Consider the following 22,378-nt stretch of genomic DNA (forward strand, 5'->3'; position numbering starts at 1 on the left):
GCATCACATGCATCTGCTACAAGGAAATACCCCATATCTTCACAGTTAATGACATGGTCATGTCTGAAAATGTACTAAACAGAAAGGCACACACCACCAAGGAGAGCAATGACAACTCCAACCTCACTGTGGTTGAAGACATGCAGCCCTCCCAAGCCAGCACAACCACCCAGGCATTGAGCCAGATTACAGACTTGCCAACCACCATGTAAACTCTGAAATGGGCTTGGGCTCAGACAACAAAGTCCCTGTCCCCCTCATCTTCAGCATCCCTGCCAGTGCATTCCCAACATGAAGCCAGTGTCCCACCAGATCCAACCCCCTACAGGACAAATCCTGCTTCCAGAGATGGTAAGTGTCAGCCCACCATTACAGTTGGGTAAGTAGAGGTCAAGCAGCAGGGTTGGGGGGGAGGGGGTAGGAGGGGTGAAGAGACAGAGCACTCCCAGTGAAACCTCAATGACTAGTTGGGTAGTTGAACCACAGTCCCCTTCCCCTGCAGAACTGCAGTTTGAGTCTGTGCTGGAACTGCGTGGCTGTACTTGGGGACTGCACCACTGTGCTCCCTTGGCCATGCCCCGAACCATAAGGGTAATGAACTAATAGCTACCACTATGATTAAAATGGACAATCAATGGAACTGACACTGTTTCTGTACTGTGGGTCCCAGTTCAGTTAGGCAGTGTTTGATGCCATTTAGGGTAAGTGCCCACTTAATGCTTCATCTATCCCCCTACCAAACACACAACAGCAGTGGTACACAGCTACAGGGACCCTCCCAGCTGCCCCTAGCCTCCCACCCAGAGCTCAAGGTAAGATATTAAGGTTGCAGCCTTCTCTCTCATGCAAACAACTCATTAAAACAGCCACTTGGTCAGTAGATGCAGACCACCATAGCAGTTCAGGTTCTCCTGTAAGTGACCACAGCATTAGTAGCACTATTTCAGTCAAAGGGGCCCTGGATTCATGTGGGTAGTTGAAGTGAAACAGAAGTAGCAGACCCTCAATGCCAAAAACATTTTCAGTATCCACCCCACCCCAACTCTCCAGTACGTCCCAGACAACTCATACGGTTGTAGGCTCTTCACAGCAATGATTGGCCAATCCCCTCAAGGCAGGAGGGGGTACAGGGAGGGGGTTGCATGTTCCATTTGTGTTCTCAAGCTGTGCATGTTGAGCAATGCAGCAGCTGCTTCTCTTCAGTCTTTGCAAGTTATTGGCTAACAGTTAAACTAGACACAGATTGATCCCACCCCAGTGTCCCAGCAGGGGAATGCAAGGTGGTCATAGTGTGTAGTGCGGTATGCCACCAGGCATTCCCTGACAATCCAGGGAAGAAACAAACATGCCTGCCCTCTTCACGAGTCAAAGTCATCAGGGACCACCACTTGCAGTAAGAGGCAAGCAAAGTCCAGTGGACTGCCTTGTGCAGCAATGAACAGGTGCCACTTCTGCTGTGGGGTCAGATGGTTCAGGATGACATCAGCCAGGGTGTCAGCATCCTGCAGCTATAGACAAGGGGCATTAGGGGGTCCCAAGAAAATAGACCACACTCAATGCCGGACTAAAGGAGCAGAATGCACCCCACCAAGCATGGCCCCACCCATCTCAACGGGCAAGGCAGGTATTTCACAGCCCCCGTGGGATTAAGGGACCTTGACCCCTTGCTATGCCGAAAGATCGTTTGTCTATGGCTTGTTAAGCATGCCCCACTGCTTCCTTGGGTCCCAAAGGACGAAAAGATGGAGGAGGAACTTACTATGCTGAGAATCAGCAGGTCAAATGAGCCCATCAGCTGGCTGAATGGCTTTGAAAGTCGCAACTTTTGTTGGGGAGTTTCTACGCTATCAGGTGAGAATTGACAAAAACAATGAGCTCCTGTTCATCCTCCTCTACTTTCAGGCCCAACACCTTCACGTGGTGGCAACAGCACCTCAGGGGCAAGACAAAAGGCCAAGAACATGGTTAGAGACCAGTGTCCAGAAAGCTTCCAGGCAAAGGAAGCCCCATGCCTGCCCAAAGATGGGCATGCTAGCATCTCTGATAGAGGCCAGCCACTACTGCTTTGGGGAGGCCAAGGCAACACAGGGAGGAAGAGTGAATATATTGCCACCAAATGCTTGTCCATGGTGAGGCACAGGATTAAGGAGTCGCACCACTATGTGACATGCAACCCACCAGGTAGCATGCAGAGGCCAAGCTCCTTGAGACATTCAAGGAGTCCATGAAAGTTGAGCAGGAATCCACAGATCGCCTCGCATCTTTCCTGAACCTACAGAAGGTATCCTTGCCGTTCTCTGCATAACCCACAAGGGGGACTGTCCAGCAGCTCCCGGGGACAATGCTGCCCCTGGGCTTCCCTGTCCTACAGGGCTCCCCCACAGCAAAAGCAAGCAGCCTGCAGCTGCCAGGCAAGTAGGTCCTACCTCCTGAATATGGGGTGTCCAGCAGTGCCTGCTGCCAAGCTGTGGCTGCACCAGATCTGTGATAATTCACATTAATGGGGAAGTGATGGGTTTCACCAATGTGGGTTTATAGGGTTATTGGGTATTTTTTTTTTTATAATCCATTTGTTTCCTTGTTCCACTAACCTGCCTTCACATTCCTGTTTTGCTGTTTAATAAATGTTGTGTCTCTTGTCAAAATTGTGGCCGTGCCATTCACTGCATACATGAGGCCAGACAGTTTCAGGGGCATGGAAAGGTCCCCAAAAAGCTGCTTGATACAATGTCTGCCTATCCCAGCACCAGCTGTGTGTCCTTCCCTCCCTCCCTCCCACCCAGAAGCTGGCTCTGACAGCCCAGAACTCATCAAAAAAAAAAAAAAGAAGGGCAGAAGCTGTGCACAGCAACCCAAGATGTTCCTCCTTCCCTGTCTATCTCCCTCCCCTCACCCCCCACCCAGATCTGGAAGGGCAGGGTCTGGAGAAGCCCACACATACAACACAGATTTTTCAACATCTCCCTTCACTACACCCCTTCCACATCACCAGAATTACAGCTCAGCACCCAACTGAGTCAGCCCCCTCCTACACAATCTCCACCCCTCAACACACCCCTGCACATACTGGAGACAATCACACAATAGCACTACTTCAGCCAATAGGGTTTAATTGTGTACCAGGGATCATCCTACTGTTTTGATCCTCAGCCCAGAGCCTAACACACTAAGTCAGTCAGTGTCTCATGCACATAGCACCAGGCAACAGGACTCCATTTGAGAATTCGTAGGCACAGCATCTGAAGGAGCTAGGGGACAGTCCACCCTCACTACCAGGGGCTGTTCTCTCAGCCTCGCAGATATGCAGCATGAATGCAGAGACCACAAACCAGGATATGTTGCACTCACTGGCATCCACGCGTGACCTCAGAAACCTCAAGTGAGCCTCAAGACCCCAAAAGCATGTTGCAGCCTTTCTACAGGTACTTTGGAAAGTGATTAAACACTTAAACAATTGGCTTTGCAAGTCACAACTTTTGTTGGGGAGTTTCTATGTTGTGGCAAAGCCAGTAATTAAACAATTCCTTCAAGGTATTCAGCGAACGGCTTCATTAGCCAGGGGTGCAGTGAGTAGGTAGAGTCCCCAGTTACTAGCGGGTCCACTGCCTGAAGCACAATCAAGATATAGCCCTTCCAGCTGATGAATTTATGGGCATGACATACAGGGGAAAGGTTGGCAATGTGTGTGCTACTGACAGCCCCAACACATCTGGGGAACCCTAGGCTGGCAAGACCCATCCACGACCTCCTGGGGGTCAGCACAGCATATGATGCACAGGGCCATCCACCACTGGATCACCAGACACATCTTCAGCACTGCTGTCTGGGGTCACAAACTTCCATACAGCAATGCAACATGCTTCTCCACAGATAAGGGCGCATGCATTACTGTTGCCCATAGCCATTACGCGTGTGGCAAGCTTGGCACAGATCTTCATAACGGTGCCCCTGGACACGTGGAAGTTTGCATGGCACTGCTCGTCATCCCAGGTAGCCATGATGATCCATTCTTACTGGTTGCTGCTCATCTCCCTGGCCCAGAAATACTGCCTCACCATAACGTCCTGACCTGAGGCCAAAATATCTTCAGGGCAGCAACTGCTGCCACAGCTTAGGACTACCACAGATAGCCACAAATTACCCACTGCTGGCACTGAATGCACACGAGCTTCTTCCCAATAAGTGCTTCTCCTGTGCTCTTGGAGCGAATGGAAGTAGTCATGGAGGCCATCAGAGATGACCAATGTTGTCTTTTCTACTCAGTCTCACTCCTTGCTTTTTCATGTCCTTATGATAAGGTACTTGGCAGAATTCGCAGATTCATTAGAATCTGACAGGTCATGCCATAAGCACTTCCGCTATGGCCTCAAACTTGCAACTATGCACCTTAGCACCCATGCCACTTCAGCCCCCCCACAGTCCTGCTTATGAATCAAGACACTGGGACAAGACGGTCCACAAGGCAACAGCCAAGTAAGACTCCATAGCAGCCAAAGGTGGTGGAAGTTCCAAGTCAGTCACTGGTGGCAGCACAATGCAGTGGAAATACAGGCAAGCAGGCAGGGGCACAAGTTGTGCCGCAAATCAAAGCACAACATTTTGCTACCAACAATTTGAATATCCTACCGGCACTTCCCTTGACACTGGCAGAGTTGGGGGAACCTACAGGCACTTGACCAGTAAAAAGTTAGTTGGTATGTGTGCTGACTTGGGCCACTTGCTGGTAAAAGAGTGGCAATGCAGCCAGCCACTCTAAAACCAACTGGAAGGGCAATGTGTGGGCATGCCAATCCAACAACTTCTCCATTCTCTGGTCCCAGAATAAAAATGCAATATCTGTTTATAGAGTTATTTCAACTCCTACGCACTCTCCCTAAATCATCTGAGACCAACGCTTATCCACTCTCTTCTTGAAAACCTCCAGTGAAGAAGATTTTACAATTTTCCTAAACTCCAATACCTTACTGAGCAACAGAATACTCCATTTGTGTTTGCAGTTTACTTTTAATTAGCCCTGGTCACTGATCTAAAATGTGCACAGACGTAGTTGCACGTATGTTCTTGTGCAGGGCATGGTGGGTTTTTTTAGTGTTCTCATCCACATAAAAGATCTTTTAAAATAGTTTTAAAAAACAACACAAAGGATTACTCAGCAAAGAGACAAAAAAGGAAACACATGAGCACCAATAGCACCAATACATACGAGAAAAAATAAAGAAGAAATAAAAACACAAGCCAAAAAAAAATCGAAGTAGCACTGACCTTTTCACTTAAATCTTTGTTTTTATGGCTGAGGTAGCATGTGCAGATCTGGCAGAAAAGTCTTAAATCCTTTCTCAATGCCAAGAGAGTCTCCTAAAGCATGTGCAGAAGGAAAGGACACAACTTAAAGCTTTGACAGGTAAATTCTCACGTGAATAAGCTTAAAACATTGTATTTTTTCTCTAACAATGTAATTCATTCAAACAAGAAACATGCTGATGGTAAGGACCTGAATCGGCTCAATCTTTTACTTGCATCAGTTGTCCGATTATAAAAAATTACTGTGCTATGTCTTTCTAACAGAGATCACATCTGTGACAGGACTTACAACCCACTAGCAAAAAAACCCAAACTATTCTTCCTAATCAGTGCTAGAAGTGACAGATGTTGGGACACACAAACTCTTTAAACTGGTACTCAGATTCATACTGTTGTACTAGGCAAGTCATTCCAGCTCTCTGATTTAGGGGTTTTTTCCCCCCATGGATGTCTACCAATATCTAATCATCAGTCCTTCATCACAATACCAGCAAGACACCTTTCAAAGTTAATGAAATAAGCCTTGCACCTCCCTGTGAGATGGATAACACCACCCATTCTATGGAAGGGAACTTCGGCACAGAGAGGCCACATTATTTGCCCGTGGTCACATAAAAAGTTTGTGTTCTATTTGTTTAGTTGTGGCAAGAACTTAAGCTTAGTGTAAATGAGTGCAGTTCCCTTTGAAATCAATGAGAGTGCATGTTTTTACATATGAACTAAATTACTTGAGATTTAAAATAAGGAAGGAGGATCCACTTTAGTGTAAGCCAGGAAAGAAGAGAGAAGAGAAGAAGAATGCTATGAACTGATGGAGGAAATGGTGCCAGAGTTGCTTTACAGGAGCAAAATGTTTTGAACACTGGCTGCACTCCCACTGACACTAGGATTTGGCTGTGTGGGGAGGGATACGGACCTTATTCTGCAAGTCTAACCAAATCTGGAGAAAGAAGAGAATTCAAAAAGCTGCTATATGAGTCAGGAAAGCTGAGTTTTATCAGAGTTGAAATGTTTTAAAGAAATGATGAGCATGGAAAGCTAGCCAGAGGCAGGAGCAGAATGTCGGCCAGGCATAGGAGTTCACCCTTCCTAGGCTACTCTCATCAGATCTGTCCTATCGAATGCACTTCAATCAAACAGAAAAAAATAAAGATATGGACTTCCCTGTTCATTTTTTATTCTGTAGAGGATGGTGGACAAAAGAAAGTAGTTCTCAGTGCAGCCAGAAACCTCTATGAAGGGTAACAACTCAAAGTTGCTGTTTCTGCTTTTACAAGAATCAAAGCATACAAGTTCTCACCTTTTTAAGAGGAAACTGAAATATCCCTGACATTAAAAAAATATCAAATTGTTTCCCTGAATATTACCTTTGCTTAGGAAAAAAAGAACATCTAGGAAGCAGCTTTTGTCTCTATCCAAAGTCAGGATTTAGCAACCCAAATGCATGCACTAAAAACCCAAATGAGCTGGTTAAATTATGCCCATGCAAAAGGTTAATATTGGAAGAAGTACAGAATTTTGTAAAGATTTAGAGAGACAAATGTCTGAACTGATTTTGCTTTCTCCAAGGAAATATGTATATCATCTGCTTGAGAAAGCTTGTCCCTGCCAGCCATCAAAAGGTAGGAAAATCTGTTTAAACCTTTAAAGCATAACCCTTGGTTTCACAATCTTTTTCAGGGCCAACCTTGGAAGAAGGCCTCTCTCCAACTGCAACCAGCTGCCACAGGAGAGCAAAGTATGTACACTGTAAAGCTGGTAGAATCATCTGCAAGTAAAAAAAGACATAGATCTCTCTTTTAATAATATGAAATGCCACAAAGCAAATGTTCAGAACTAAATGAAAAACAAACAAACCAGGATCTTACCCTCTGCCTGCTGCTTCTACTGTAGCGCAAGGCACTTCATTTCCCAAAACACACTCAGTCAGTTTACGTTTAACTAACTATGACCTCCCTAGAAACTTTGATTCTGTAAAACACTTAAGTTGCCTCAGCTTCAAATGGAACTTACTTATGTGCTTCCATGCTTTGCTGAATTAGAGCTCAGATTTAGAATCATAGGAAAGTAGGACTAGAAGGGACCTCACAAGGTCACCTAGTCCAGCCCTCTGTTCAGGGCAGGATTGTACCCGACTAAAACACCCCAGCCAAGTGTCTGCCTAACCTGCCCTTGACCATTCAAAGGATGGAGATTCCACAACTTCTCTAGGTAGCCTGTTCCAGTGCTTGACTACCCTCATAGTCGGAAAGTTATTAATGCCTAGCAGAGCTCATCGCCTCGCAATCCTGGACAGCATCTCTATCTCAGAACAGAATGTTCAGGCTGACAACACACGGTCTACAGTTTAGATCAGGAGTGTCAAGCTCAACCCGAGCCAAACCCAGACCACAATGCTCCTCGCGGGCTGGATCTGGGGCAAGCAGTAACTGCAGCAGGGCCAGCAGTGGAGATAAAGGCCCAGTGGGGCAAGCAACTGAATGCCATGGAAGAGGCAGCACAAGTAGCAGTGGCAGCAGGACAAGTGACTGCAGGTCAAGCAGCCACAGGGCAAGTAGGGCTCTATCAGTACAGCCCTTGCTTGCCAAGGATCCATTTCTTGGCTAGCCAGTAGGTTGGCAGGCCAGATGGAGCTGCTTTGTGGTCAGATCTGGCCTGATCTGTAAATTGGCTTCCCCTGAAAAGTTCCCTCTACAGGTAAGAGGACAAAGTATCTTCACTTCTGATTAACAGCAATCTATAAATAACTACTAATAATTCATTGATTTTCTCTCTATTCAGGGCAATATTATGGAACCAAGAAAGACCTTTCTACTAATTTGTGCTGAACACTAATCCAATTTAGGCCACGATTTGACCCCACAGCCTTGTTCAAACTCTGTTTTAAATTCAGTCATGGTATGGACCCACTGACATTTGTATACAACTGGCACAACAGGTCTCAGTTTCCGAAGATGAGACATGGAAATTAACACGTGCCTACCTCAATGGATCACCAACATTTGCTTTGAACCACAAGCACATTATTATTAGTGGTAATGACCAATACTTTACCTGAACGGGTAAACTTCCATGCTCCATTTCAAAAACCAGCAGCTCTGAAGTCTTGTCATGGAGATTCCACTTGGCAAGGTCATGTGCACTGCAAGTCAAAAAGAAAAGAAAATACCAGAGTCAGAAAATTGTAAAGAGAAGAGATACAAATGGTATTTCCATTTATCCTGAATCTCAACACATGCAATCTGGTCTTTAAAAAATCACCACAGATTCTTGTTTGAGGAGGGAAGGTGATGACTTTCAGCAATACCTTGATCTATTAAGAGGCATAAGAAAAAAAAATATTCTCTATCTATTGAACAGGTTAAATCTTTTTATTTTGCCAGCACTCACTGAAAACCAAAATCTTTCACTGAACTCTCTCACAATCACTCAAAAAAAACGTTTTTTTCCCCTCAATGTGCCAGATAACTTTTATTCTTATGATACATAGACTTGATTAAAACTGGGAATAAATGGCTTGCTACTATTTATGTTACTATGTATAGATTAGAGCAGTGATTCTCAACCATGGTCTTACTAGGTGCAAGGAGATATGCAGATAAGTGCAGTCTTGGTCTTGGCCAATTATCCACCCCCACTGCCTGGCCCTTCTACAAGGAAGCAAGGACTGTAATATATAAATTAGTTTTTGAAATTGGGTGTCACTCGACTCACAAGAGCTATGGAGGGGTGCCTCGATTCCAAAAAGTCACTGACCCACTGGATAAGGCTCAGGCAGGCAGGAAATTTCTCTAGAATTTGCTAACAAATGCTAAAAACTTGTCATTTACTTTCCTCCTCAGCAATGAAATCTGCTAAGGAGGCAGCTCCTGAGATGTCCCAATATAAAGAACTTCTGAAAAAAGACAGGGAAAGAAAGGACAATGTCACTTCAGTGTAACCTAACTTTAAGTATGCATTGTCTCAGTGGTTATCATTCTATCTGGTTCCTGTTACAAAACACGAAGCTTGTGTATAGAAAGGAAATGGAAACAGAAGGAAAGAAACGGAACAGCTGCACTTTCTGTACATTCCAGGAACGGTCCCAGAATTCCCAAAAAGATTGTGGGCTTGACACCAAGATTATCTCCAATGTTAAAGAACACCTACAGGCTGCACAGTATAAAACAGCTAGCTCCTCTTTGAAATGACAGGGCAAACTTAGCCATGTGTGATGAAGGGAAAGCTACTCTTAGCCTACAGCTCAATTCCGGCACCCTCAGGCACCTTGAGTACTTGGCAAGTAGTCCCAAATAGCTCACTGCAGAGGTTCTACTCAAGGTCAGTTAGGGTTGAAAAAACTGCCATCAGATACCAAACAAGAACATATACTATGCTCCAGAAAAGCCATACTTCTGGGAGACTTGCTCTTTAACAGATACAGACCAGAGCACATCAAGCATATTGCTCTCATTACTTTCTCTGCAGGCTGCCTGCCTGCCTTGATGTAAGGCATCCTACTGAGAAGGCAGGCACTGAAACAGCCCAAATAAAAGGGCCTTTATGTACACACTGTCACCCCAACCTAACAACACTTTGAATGCAGACATGCTATCTGCTTCAAAAACTGACCCTTAAGATCAGCCAACTGAGTTCAAAAAGAGCTCCTTGCAAGGAGAGTACACTTATACTTAGGAGCGTCTAGAAACCAGAAGGGGGGAAAAAGTACTCGTAAGAAAGGAATTCCCCTGAACTATTTTACATGCTACCACCTCACCTAGTGATGGTTTGAAAGTTTTGTTAAGCAACCAACAGTAATTCCTGTTTTACAGCAGCCTGGTGTGGCTGCACTGTGCAGGGAAAGGGAAATGAGAAATTGTGTAAACAAACATCTCACTTATGAAAAGCTGCTATTCTTCTCAAAGCAGAGCATATTCGGGAAATTCCTTCTTCACCTGTACAAAGACCTTCCTCCTAAATCACAGGAGTTAGGAAAGAGAAAAAAACAAGGAGGGTGTTAAGAGTAGTCGTTAGTTCCTCTACTAACTGCAGGCTCAAATTACACAACTTCCCAGCTTTGGAAACTACTTGGCCTTTGACTATATTTCTCACACCTTCCCTATGATTGAAAAAAAAAAATCTTACATAAGGTGAGAAGAAATTGAATATCTAGGAAATGCCACACTATTATACTTCCATTATAACATCATCAGCCCTCAACCACCCACAGCTGCCTTCCCAGTCCCAAGCACAGATGCTAACTACAAGGCAGCCCAATTCACAAGTCCTCCAAATCTGGCCTGCAGACAACTACTGGCCCAGGAAGCACTGGCTAGAGGTCCACAGAGAACTAACTGTTCACACGGTGCTGACTCCCCTCATTTCCAGGTACTACACCACATTAAATGTTTGCCTATAGATGCAATTGCGATAATATCTGATCAAGGGAGGTGGCCCTTCGAACAGAGTTAACCTATTATGTAGTTGTGGCCCATGCTAAGATAATGTTTTAAAACCCCTATCTTATCTTGTTTCTAATAAAATACATGTACTCAGGGGGAGGGGAGAGAAGGTACATTTATATCGGGGTGGCCAACCTGCAGCTCTGGAGCCACATGCTGCTCTTCAGAAGTTAACGTGCATCTCCTTGAATCTTTGCACAAGCACATGGTGACCAGCTTCCATTTGGGCATATATATTTGGAAGCTGGCCACCATGTGCTTGTGGAAAGATTCAAGGAGATGCATATTAATGTCTGAAGAGCTGCATGTGGCTCCAGAGCCGCAGGTTGGCCGCCTCTGATTTATACCATCATAATAAATCCAATATGGTGGAGTGAGGTATCCTAACATGTTTACAGCATCCCAGCATCCAGTAAAAATCCACTCAGATGGGTTTTGGTATGACACTTGTCGGCGGTAGCACAGTTGATCAACTGCAAGCTCTCACTGCGTTCACACAGCAAGCTCCGCCAGCTGTTTTTACTTTTTCAGAAATAACAAAAAATTTGCAGTCCTCCTTCCACAGAACAGGAGACACTTTCAAAGACCCTAAGGCTATCATATATGATGTGGTATTACTGACAGAATTATCTTTGAGAAGTGAAATTGTGAACTTTCTGCTTACTGCCAATATGTACCTGGACAGAACGACACCTTCTCTAACATATGTTTAACAGAGCTGTAGTTGTTATTTGATCATAGATGGCATCTTCAAACAACACCATTACATACAGCACACTGTAGCCCAGGGGTAGAATACCCATTGGTGGTCTGGCTGGAAGAATCCACAGCATTGCAAATACAGAAACAGCCCATTCCCCTCTGTCACAGAAGAGCCATTCCTGTCCACCCTCTTCCTGTCAGGATACAATCTTCGGTTCTTTAAAATGTAAATAGACAGCCCTTTCATAGCTGCCTGTAAGCTTTGTTACCCTCAAGCAAAAATAAACCAGAATGTTTCAAGACTGCATCTCTTGCTCTACTTGTTTTTTGATTCAAAAATATTTCATGTATTTCCACATCCACTCGCACCTCATGCCAAGAGTCATGCAGCAGCTGGTTAAGCTGGTCCACCAACTCATCTATCAGTTGAGTCCTGGCAAGATCCACTCTGCTGTGAATGGCCAGATCTCCACTGCAGAGGATGTCATATATCCTAGAGCACGCCTCGAGGACATCCATGTCTGAGTGTTTGCACACAATGTCTTTCACCTCTTTGAGCAAAGCATCCAAATGCTGCAAGTAATAAACAAGCATCAGAATGACAGTTAAGTCATGTTTATGCCCTTTTATATTTCAGATTTAAAAAGTGCCTTATACTCCTTTTAATTTTATACCATCAAATATTAAACAAATCCCAATTTGAAAATGAGAGGGGGATTACAGGACAACTTCACTTGCTGCTTTAGATCTTTGAGCCCTGTCTTATCATCACTATTTTACCATCTTCTTATAGTCTTAAAAGAATAATTTCAGCTCTCAGTATAGCAATATACTGGTGGTTTTACCTAATGACAATGGCAGAGGACAGGGAGGTGAAACAGTGCTAAGAAGGACAGACACTTGACACTGAAAATTGCCAGCTGAATTAACTAAAGAGTAAGTATGTTTCAGATCTCCCGCTATTCTGTTAGGAAGTCATTCCCATGTGTGGGCCACTGGCAGTATAATTTGTTACACAGACAGAACCAGATACAAGCACATTTCTGTCATACTGCTAATTCTTTGTCTCCCCCAACTAACTTCTTAGGCTAGAAATGTTCAAGGATGTATTTATTCCCTTTGCTAAAATTAACCTCCTGTAAATATCCTTAACAGGGCAAATCTTCTCCAGTTTTCCAAATCCATCCATTTTGCTTTTCCAACTTCATCCATTTGTGACATGGCTCTTCCATGCACAGATACCACTACCCTCATTCTTCTCTTGCAGTTACTCCTGGCAACTGGAGGTAAGACAGTCTCCAGTGAGAATACTAGGAGCAAGCTGCTAAGAGATGCGAATTGGATATACGTTGTAACACACTCTCCTCTCCATCCAACAAAATGCCAAAACACAAGAGCCTAGAATTTATGCAGAAAATGAGGCCTCCTGCATGAAACCATAAATCATTATGCACTGGGGTGCTAAACCAACATAGACAGATGTACATAAACAAGTGTTAAAGCATTACTCTAATGGCCCCAGTACAAAATGTATCGTCTGAACAGGAAGACTTCTCTCCAGCTGTATTTCTTCAGACCTATTAAGTCTCACTAAACCCCGCAACTGTTACCAAGTACCATAAAGCCCCATAAATTGTTTCACATATTTGGGATCTTCCATATATACCAGGTATCCCCATTCCTATTCACCTGTTCCAGATGTCCAGTACTGTAAGCCTCTAAATCGTAATACTGAGGGACTGGCAAGAGGTTTACCACTTTTTCGGCATCTGCTGAATACTGCAGAGGAAGAGACAGGATATGAGTGCAGTGTGGGAATGTTAATGACATTTTTAACATGTGCTCATGGAGCAGCTACTCGTTACCTTTGCCAAGAGCTGAGGAAGAACCACAATAAAGTGTTCAGTAATTTTGGTACAATCTTCCAATTGTATTTTCTTTTCTTTCACTGACAAGATCTACAGAGAAAGCATTTTTTTCAATTATACAATACTCTCAGATTTGAGTGAGATTTTACACTTACCCCACGGTAGAAAGTATACTGTCATGTGAGGTTAACTAACACAAACCACTAGGCTGAGGTACAAATATTTACTCCCTTGGATTTACCCAGCTTTTGAAAAAAAACAAACAAACCCTGGAATTAGATTTCAACAGACAAAGTGTTCTGTTTGGATGTGGACTACTGTATAACTATCGGCTAACAGACAAAAATGGCCTCTGTGTGTCATTAACATGTCTCCACTGAGCTGCGCTTCCACTAAAAGCTCATCTCAATCAATATCTATTGCTAATAAAATGTTTTGTTTGGAGGCCAAGGTTTGGCTTGTAAAAACAAACTGCTTTCTTTCCAAAGTACTTGCCATTAGTGCACATAGGAAGGACAGATTTGACTGCAACACAATAAAAAAAATTAGAACGAAATCCACCGACTTTCTTGGCTGCTCCTCTGCCCACAGGAGGGTGACCTTCAGCAGCTTCTCGAACGGTCACTAGGATTATTTCAATCAGTGCATTTTCCTGGGCCCCGCTCAGTGCTGTAAGCAAACCACAATCTCTTTTCAGTGTCACACCAAAGCAAACTGAAGATGAACCTGCAGCTAACAAAAAAAAGCTTACTCCTTCCTCAAAACACCTCTGAAGTGATTTTAAAATGGGAGAGAAAAATTGAGTTAAATCCAACCTGAAGATGAGCTGAAACTATCTGCAACATTTCGCAAAGCACAAAAGCAGTAATTCCCTATGAAAGCCAGGTAAGTGCAGATAGGCAGTTGGTCAGAGGTGTTGGTTGTAGCTGTGTTGGCCTAAAGAGATAGGCAGAAAAGGTTCTTTCGGTAAATCCATTATCTTTTATTAAACCAACTAAAATAGTTGGAAAAATTCTTCTTTCCAAGCTTTCAGGTACAAACACCCTTCTTCGGGCAGGTAGTGGTATTTTCCAAAGAGCTTCAGAGACCAATAACTACTGAAAATCCCATGAAGTGCCAGTCTGAATCTTTAGGTACCTAGATCCCATTAAAAAAACTGGGCCTACACATTTTAAATCAACCTCACAGAATTTCCTCTAGTTCTGCCATAATAAATACTATTTAGGACACGTTAAGATAGTTTCATATATAAACAATCCCTCCAACGACTGTGTTTCAGTGAACTGGTGCATTTAAATTCCTCAGATCCATCATGAAAACCAATCAACTCAATACCCCTGCCTTGAAATGTAAAGGAAAATCAAAATTTCTAAACAGAAAAGAACTTTCATGTAGTATTTTATTCTTTTCACCTTACAGTAAAGTTGGTCTGTTTGATTCACCACAAGTCTGGAAAAGGGCCAACATGGCCCCTATTTTCAAAAAAGGGAGGAAGGAGGATCCACGTAACTATAAGCCGGATAGTCTCACCTCTCTCCTTGGGAAAACCTTTGAAAAAAGTATTAAGAAACATTTGTGGGAGTGCAGCGAGAAAAATAATGCTGAAGGGCAACCAGCATGGATTCACAGCAGGTAGATCCTGCCTGACTAACCTTGTTTCTTTTTACAACCAGGTCACAAAATGCTTAGATGCAGGAGTCAAGGTAGATGTCATTTACTTGGATTTTAAAAAGGCCACTGATATGGTGTCTCATCCCATTCTTATAAATAAACTAAGCGGCTGTGACATAGATGATTACACGGCCAGGTGGATAACAAATTGGCTTATGGGACATACCCAGAGAGTGGTGGTGGACAGGTTGGTATCAACCTGGAAAGATGTGGGCAGGGGGGTCCCCCAAGGTTCAGTCCTTGAACCAATGCTGTTCAATATCTTTATCAGTAACTTGGATAAGGGCGTGGAGAGCACTCTGTCCAAATTTGCGGACAACACCAAATTATGGGGCAAAGTAAACACACGGGTGGGCAGGGAGCAGATTCAGGTAGATTTGGACAGGTTGGAAAAGTGGGCAAAAACAAAACAGGACGCAGTTTAACGAAGATAAGTGCAAAGTGCTGCACCTAGGGAGAAAGAATCACCAACACACATACAGATTGGGAGATGACCTTCTAGGTAGCACAGTGGCAAAAAGGGATCTCAGAGTCATAGTCAACTCCAAAATGAACATAAGTCATCAACGTAACAAAGCAATAAGTAAAGCTAACCGCACTCTATCATGCATTAGCAGGTGCATCACAAACAGGTCTAAGGAGGTGATACTTCCCCTCTCTGAGGCACTGGTAAGGCCACGGCTGGAGTACTACATCCAGTTTTGGGTGCTGCACTTCAAGAAGGATGTGGACAACCTTGAAATGGTCCAGAGGGCTACTCATATGTTTAGGGGCCTGCAGATGAGGCCCTATGAGGAGAGACTGAGGGACCTGGATCTCTTCAGCCTCCGCAAGAGAAGGCTAAGGAGTGATCTTATGACCATCTACAAATTAACTGGGGGGTGGGCAGGAAGGAATAGGAGATGCTCTGTTTACCGGGGCACCCCTAGGGGGTAACTAGAACCAATAGCCACAAACTGAGCAAATTTAGGTTGGACATCAGGAAGAGCTTCTTCACAATAAGGGTTACCAGAATCTAGAATGGGCTTCCAAGAGAAGTGGTGCTCTCCTCTACCCTGAAGGTCTTTAAGAGGGGACTGGACAAGCACCTGGCTGGGATGATCTGACCCCAGAACTCTTTCCTGCCCAGAGCAGGTGTCAGACTCGATCATCTACTGAGGTCCCTTCCAACCCTAAAAATCTGTGAAATCTATGAAGGTCACAATTACAGTATGCATATGGTGTAAATCAATGATATCTTTAAAGTCTTCAGAGTAAATCTATTTTGGAATTTCATGGGAATTTCATTGGCTTTATTTAAAGCAGATTTTGCAGTATTTCTCGATTAGGACAACTGGTTCAGTGTTACTGGGATTAAACTTCCCCAGAAGCTAATGGGTCAAAGTTTATGAAATGCCACTAACTTTAATCAAATTCTATCCTCTTCTACCAGAATTGGAAGTTGACTCATCTTCTTACCAAAACCACATCTGACTCCTCAGACCCCTCTATGTAGCTCTTCTGCAGTCTAGAAACAGGACTGAAGCTTCTCTCACCTTTAAAGTAGAAAGCCATTGGATACCACAGTGCTCTCAGTGTTGCTCAACATGCAACCTAACTGTTGTTACATTGCATTGGGTCCACTAGAATCTTTTCTTAATCGGCCAAACTCCCAAGAAAGTGAGAGGAAAAAGAAGAAAAAACATCTTTCACTATCCACTTTCCAGAAGACAAAAAGGAAGGACAAAGGAAAAATAAAAGATAAGGGGAAGAAGAGCCATAAATACTTATGGCATAACAACCTGACAGCACTTCACAAGGATTCGTAAGTGCATAAACATACAAAGATTCTGAATCATGACAATCAAATCATTTGAAGTAATATTGGCAAGACACTGAGCTAAGTTGCCCTCCCAAGTTAAATAACCTTGTTTTAACTGAAGACGAAACAAGTTTCTTCCAGAAAACAACAGTTCTTTTGGCAACACAAAGCCTTTTGCCCACCTACCTCCATCTTCTTCAGCATCTTGCAACAAAAGGCTTGTCATACACGCCCAATCCTTCAACAGACTGGCTGCCCAATCCCATAGGCTGTCTACAAGGTATGCAACATGTTTGTGTAGCTAGATTTAAAAACAAAACAAAACACAAGCATACAGAACCAAACACTGTGAAATCTGAATATAGTTGATCATACAGTGTTCACTCCCTCTCCAGCTAGAAAGCAGTGCCATTCATTCATATTATGTATATACATGCATATGCAATTCTTCAAGCATGTTAACTGTTGACCAGACCCAAATTAAATAGTGATTCTTCAGTCTGATATATAAGGAATATCAAGATGGGGAGGGGAGAGAGATACTTTTAAAGACAGAAAGATATTTTAAGAAGTCTCCCTAAATCACCTTGCTTATTACTGTTAAATTACTGTTAACAATGCCTAAAATTCCCATTGCCATGTGGGGCTTTGATGTCAGATACACTTCAGGGCTACATGTTAGTTGTTTCAACTTCATTTAGTCCTACTGGACTCCTCCGCCATGCATTTTTTTTTCTTTTCCAGAAAGCCAGTTCAACATTAATACACATGGAAAATAAATGTCTTGGTATGACAGAACACAGCTGCACACCTTTGCTTCACTCGAACTCATCCTACAAAGTTGAGAAATCAAATAAAGCCTTTCAAAAGGAAGTCTTTGCTTTGGATACAGAACAATATCCAGCAACACCCTAGCACCAAGTCTCAGGCAGGTGCAGTGGACCTGAAAGGCTCCCACTGATCTTTTCATCTATGACTGTCAACATCATCCTCACCTCACTCTCCAAGAAGAAAGCTATTAGAATTCTCAAGCGACTGGCACTGGGCTCAAATTTCCCTCTACTTTTGGGCAGACCTTCTTCTTCATCTCCCTGATTATTAAGCAGTCTGTGAATAGAAAAAGGAAAAATATCAGTCCAGTTCTGCTATGTACCTTCTGCTTACTCTGCAGAACACACGGATTCTGTCAACATTTCAGGAAGCTTTAATTATTTCAAGTTCTCGTCACCTATTCCACAAACATATCCTATCTTCCTGTCAGCTGGGAGAAAGGAGAGAGAGATTATTTTCAGTTAACAAAGTTTTGCCATCTCTGTGGATGCAGGGACCACCAGTGATCATGGCCTGCCAGTGCACTGGATAACAGACAAATTACACCTAGTAACAGCACATCATGAGATATGCCTTGATCCTTTAAGGATGCCTGGTCTCCACAATTATTCAAAGGTTACCACAATGATAAATATGGTTCATGGGAAAATATTACTGCTCAATGATAATTTGTATTATGGATGGCTGCTGGATGGACCATCCATCCAATGAACAGACATGGAGGGACAAACCAATGCTCTTAAAGAAAACCCAGGATTGTGCATTTCCAACAGGTGTTTTATCCAAACTGACAACTATATTGGGAAAAGTACTCTCCTTGCATTGCCCAAGGTGTAGCAGGACCAAGGGTCCTTTGTGATTTCAATTTTCTCCTCCTCTCCCCACAGAAATCCAAGAGTGAGGTTGCTGCTCATGAAAGGTAACAATTAAAGTCCCGGCACTCATGGACGAGCAGAGCCTGCCAGGTCATGCCTCCAGAAAATTAACAGGCCATAGGACTGAAAATTGGGGTACTATAGAAAAAGATTTGCCAGTATAGTTATGTCAGTAAACCTTCCTAATGGGCACAGCTTAAGCCAGAAAAAAAAGAATAACATAATCCAGCCCAATAAGCAAAATAAACTAATACTGATGACCCTACCTCAGGGGTGGAAAAATACAGCCTGCAGGCCAGATCCAACCCACCAACAGATTCAATCTGGCCCATGAGTGGACGGCTGCCCACTCACTAGATCTGGCCTGCAGATGTCTCCAGTGGCTCTGGCTGCCACGTGCTGCCAGGCAGGCAGGTGGGACCACTTCTGCCCAGCAGCATAAGGCATCAACTTTACACCCAGGTGGGCAGTGGCATCAGTTGTGGACACCAAAGGCAGGTTCAGGACCTTGGACACAGAACCTGCCACGGCATCTACAGCTGACTCATTGCCCTCCCAGCATGGTGGAAGCTACTGCCTGAGCCCCAACCCAAAAAAGACACGGCGGAGGGGAAAAGAAACAGAGAAGAAGAGACGAAAGCAACAGAGATGGATGTGGTTGACAGGCCCCTAAAACTCACTAAGTGGCCCTCTGACTGAAATAATTGCCCACCCCTGCCCTACCCCCTTCCCAAATAATGTTTTTGTTAGTAAACTGTACCTATTGTTCAGAAAAATATACCTAGGGCTCTGACCAGTATAGAAACATTACCCAAAAAAGGCAATGTAGGGCTAGGAGGATGAGATGAAAGACTTCACCTAAAAGGGTTGTTTTTGGCTCCATAAACCTTAGTTAGTTTAGCTGAGTGAGAACAGACAGAAAACAGGAGAGTGTACGCAAGTGTGTGTGAGAATAAGCAGTCAATTTTTAATTTTGCCCCTCCACAGCCTAACCAAAAAATAAAACTTTATTCTTACAAAACAAAATAGAGAATTCTGTCCAGCCATAGATACAGAATGTGTACTAACTCCCTTTTTAGCTTGCCAGTCCGATTCATTTCATGCAACCGTTGTTATAAAAAGCCCATTTATAAGAGTTACTCCTGGGGGGCTTAAATCCTGTACTTCATTAACTTGACTGGAAATTGTGAGGGCTTTTTAATCTGCTGAAGTTCTCATTAATCCAGGGTTTAACAATGTATAAGGCAACTTCCAGAGGGAGAAGAGGAGGCCACCTTTGCGATTAATCACAAACAGCTATAAAAATCCAGCAGATGCGAGGTGATGAATTGGCTCATAAGAAGCAAAACATAAGGGAAACAATGTATAAGGGAAGGCTGTATGGTCCTCCAATTGAGTCAACACCTGTGGATTAGTCAGTTGTTTTATACTTTATTTATTCAGCCTTATACTTTTCTTATGCTTGTTCAACAGACCTGGGCTAGGCAGCAAAACAAATGGTTAGCCCCAGATTTCTGATTCAGCAGATGAATGCTAAAGAAAGCACATCTGGTACCCTCCTGACATCCATCATATCAATGGATAATGTCCCTCTTAAACCCACATTCACTGGGAACCAAAGCGATGGTGATAGAATATGCAAAAGTGGCCAAGCAACAATACCTTTTATAAAGGAATTCCCCAGCTGCTACTGCCAGTGGTCTGTGTGTCGTATAAACAAACTGGTATAAGGTTTCACAGTCTTCAGATGACAATGCATCCTCACAGTTCCTATGCAAAGAGATAAAGCAAGTTATTATGCATGTTAGCTGGAAAGGATTTTATGTATCCTAACTATGATCTATAACAGTGTTTCTCAACCCGTGGGTCACAACCCAAAAGTGGGCCACAAGAATATATGAAAGGATCACAGATAAACTTTAAAAATGGTTCAATCTTTTAAAATGGTTCAATCTTTAAAAATGGATTCTCTTTCAAAAGAGAAATATGTGGAAAACCGTGGCTTTTCCCCTGCAGGCTGGCAGAGTTCCAGCCTGCAAGGGGCTGCTAGGGGACCCCATCTGCCCCACACACCCACCCTTGAGGGCTGAGGCTTGGGGGCAGGAGGCAGCAGGTCAGGAGTGAGGGGCACTGGGTCGGGACTGGCCATCAATGTCTACAAATGGGTCCTAGTTGAGCACCACTGATCTACAATATGTTTTGAAGAGGGCACATGCTGTGTTGACATTAAAGACATAAAAACAACTATTTGGTTGGTTTATTCTGTTCCAGTCTCCATGGTTTGCTCATACAAAAGCAAACCAAGTAGCACAACCCTTTACTCTTGTAAGTGCCATCATATGTGCCTACTATCCCTCAGCATAAATACATCTTACAAAACAAGACAGAATATTCCTTACAAAGTTATGGCTTATGTCTGAGACCCTGCAGGATGTTTGCCCATACACTCCACAGATATATTTACTCTATGCTGCTGGACTAATATTTGCATCTATCCTATTTTAATTTTTTTAATTAATCAATGAGTAGCTAATAATAATGTATTTTTGCACCAACGATGTAGATATTTGACCGTTACTCAGCTAAGTAGTCACAATTCCTCCCCTTCCCTCTCTTACTTGGCAAAACATTTACTTAGTGCATAATTTCTGTTTGACCTATTCCTGTCAATATTTACTCAGAGAGAGACCACATTCTAAAAGGAGTCACCAAAACTGTTGCACTTCAGAGAGCAGAAGTCAGATTTTGGTTGCAGCCAAGGGCAATCAGCCTGTTGTAAATTGGCCTGTAATGATCAGGGTGCATCATTAACATTTTCACTCTAAAGGCCTGCATACTCTGCCAGTGATCATTAAAAACAAGTTGGCAGAGTGCAACCTGGCAGAAAACACTTTCATTAAAACAACAGGAAACTTTTCAGCAAATGTGAGCAAGTGATACTTAGGGAAACAAGCCATAATGATCACCTTTGTGAATCCTGAGACTTTGTCGGCTATCAGAAGAGAACAGCCCACACAAGAACAAGCACAGGGGAGTTAGCCATGTTAGTCTGAAGTCAGGCAGAAGGCAGGGTAGATGTCTACCTTTATAGACTAACTTAGAGATGTGTACACACACTATAGATATAGCATAAGCTTTCATAAGCAGAGAGATTACTTCAGATGCTGTGAAAGGACTGCAGGAAGCAGAGCTCCTAAACAGAAAGCAGAGATTGCAACACAGATGACAGGTACAGAAAATCAACAACCCTAAGGACAGGTAAGTGGAACTTAAATAGGAAATTACAGAACAAGAAATCATCCACCGAGACTGGACTGTTAAGCATGCTCTAAACTGAGAATACAGATTATCCTATTACTTACATCAGCATTTAAATCCTATGTCCCCATGTCCTATGCCTTGTTTCTCTCTCTCTTACCCACCCATCTTGCCTCTCTCAGAAGTGCCCTGTCCTTTTTCCTCCCCCCTTCCCTGCCCTTTGTATTCTAACCACTGCTTTCTATTTATTTAGCTGCTCTGCTTCCTAGAGTCCCTTAACAGCATCTGATGGAGTAAGCCCTCTGCCTATGAAACCATATACACTTCTGATTTAGTTACTTTACAAAGGTGCAAATATACCCTCTTTCTAAGCATCATGGTGTTTCCAGACCACTCCTCTACTACCATTTTTTAAACCACAGCCAAATGTTTCTAGCTTAGTTTCAGAGTTGCTTATAGCAAATATTTAGATGGTTATCTCTCCCCCAAATTCTAGCGGTTAGTTCCAGGAATTCCTAACAACAAGATGCCTGTGTTTCTAATATTTAACTGCTAGGAATTCGGATTTGAGGCTGCTGGAGGTTTTGTATTTTGAATTTGTGACTTGTCAAGATGATAAAAAACCAAGGC

General features: G+C 43.3%; 1 protein-coding gene across 3 annotated transcripts in view; it reads right to left on the reverse strand.

Moving 5' to 3' along the window:
* The window catches only part of LOC149874607 (cohesin subunit SA-2-like), a 99,473-nt gene that overhangs the window by 16,719 nt on the left and 60,376 nt on the right, over positions 1-22,378 (reverse strand). For 2 of the 3 annotated variants that reach the window (XM_090064485.1, XM_090064469.1), the window contains 11 exons: positions 20,153-20,260; positions 17,780-17,891; positions 16,971-17,085; positions 13,878-13,981; positions 13,310-13,402; positions 13,134-13,223; positions 11,814-12,017; positions 10,178-10,254; positions 8,356-8,443; positions 6,944-7,069; positions 5,263-5,355 (listed from right to left, as the gene is read on the reverse strand). In XM_090064485.1, coding sequence (XP_089920611.1) covers positions 5,263-5,355; positions 6,944-7,069; positions 8,356-8,443; positions 10,178-10,254; positions 11,814-12,017; positions 13,134-13,223; positions 13,310-13,402; positions 13,878-13,981; positions 16,971-17,085; positions 17,780-17,891; positions 20,153-20,260 — 1,210 coding nt within the window. The remainder of the gene's footprint in view (positions 1-5,262; positions 5,356-6,943; positions 7,070-8,355; positions 8,444-10,177; positions 10,255-11,813; positions 12,018-13,133; positions 13,224-13,309; positions 13,403-13,877; positions 13,982-16,970; positions 17,086-17,779; positions 17,892-20,152; positions 20,261-22,378) is intronic. The other variant, XM_090064476.1, reaches the window with a different exon arrangement.

The sequence above is a fragment of the Crocodylus siamensis genome, chromosome 1, assembly GCF_052110815.1.
Source record: "Crocodylus siamensis isolate JL-2025a chromosome 1, ASM5211081v1, whole genome shotgun sequence".
Taxonomy (NCBI): domain Eukaryota; kingdom Metazoa; phylum Chordata; order Crocodylia; family Crocodylidae; genus Crocodylus; species Crocodylus siamensis.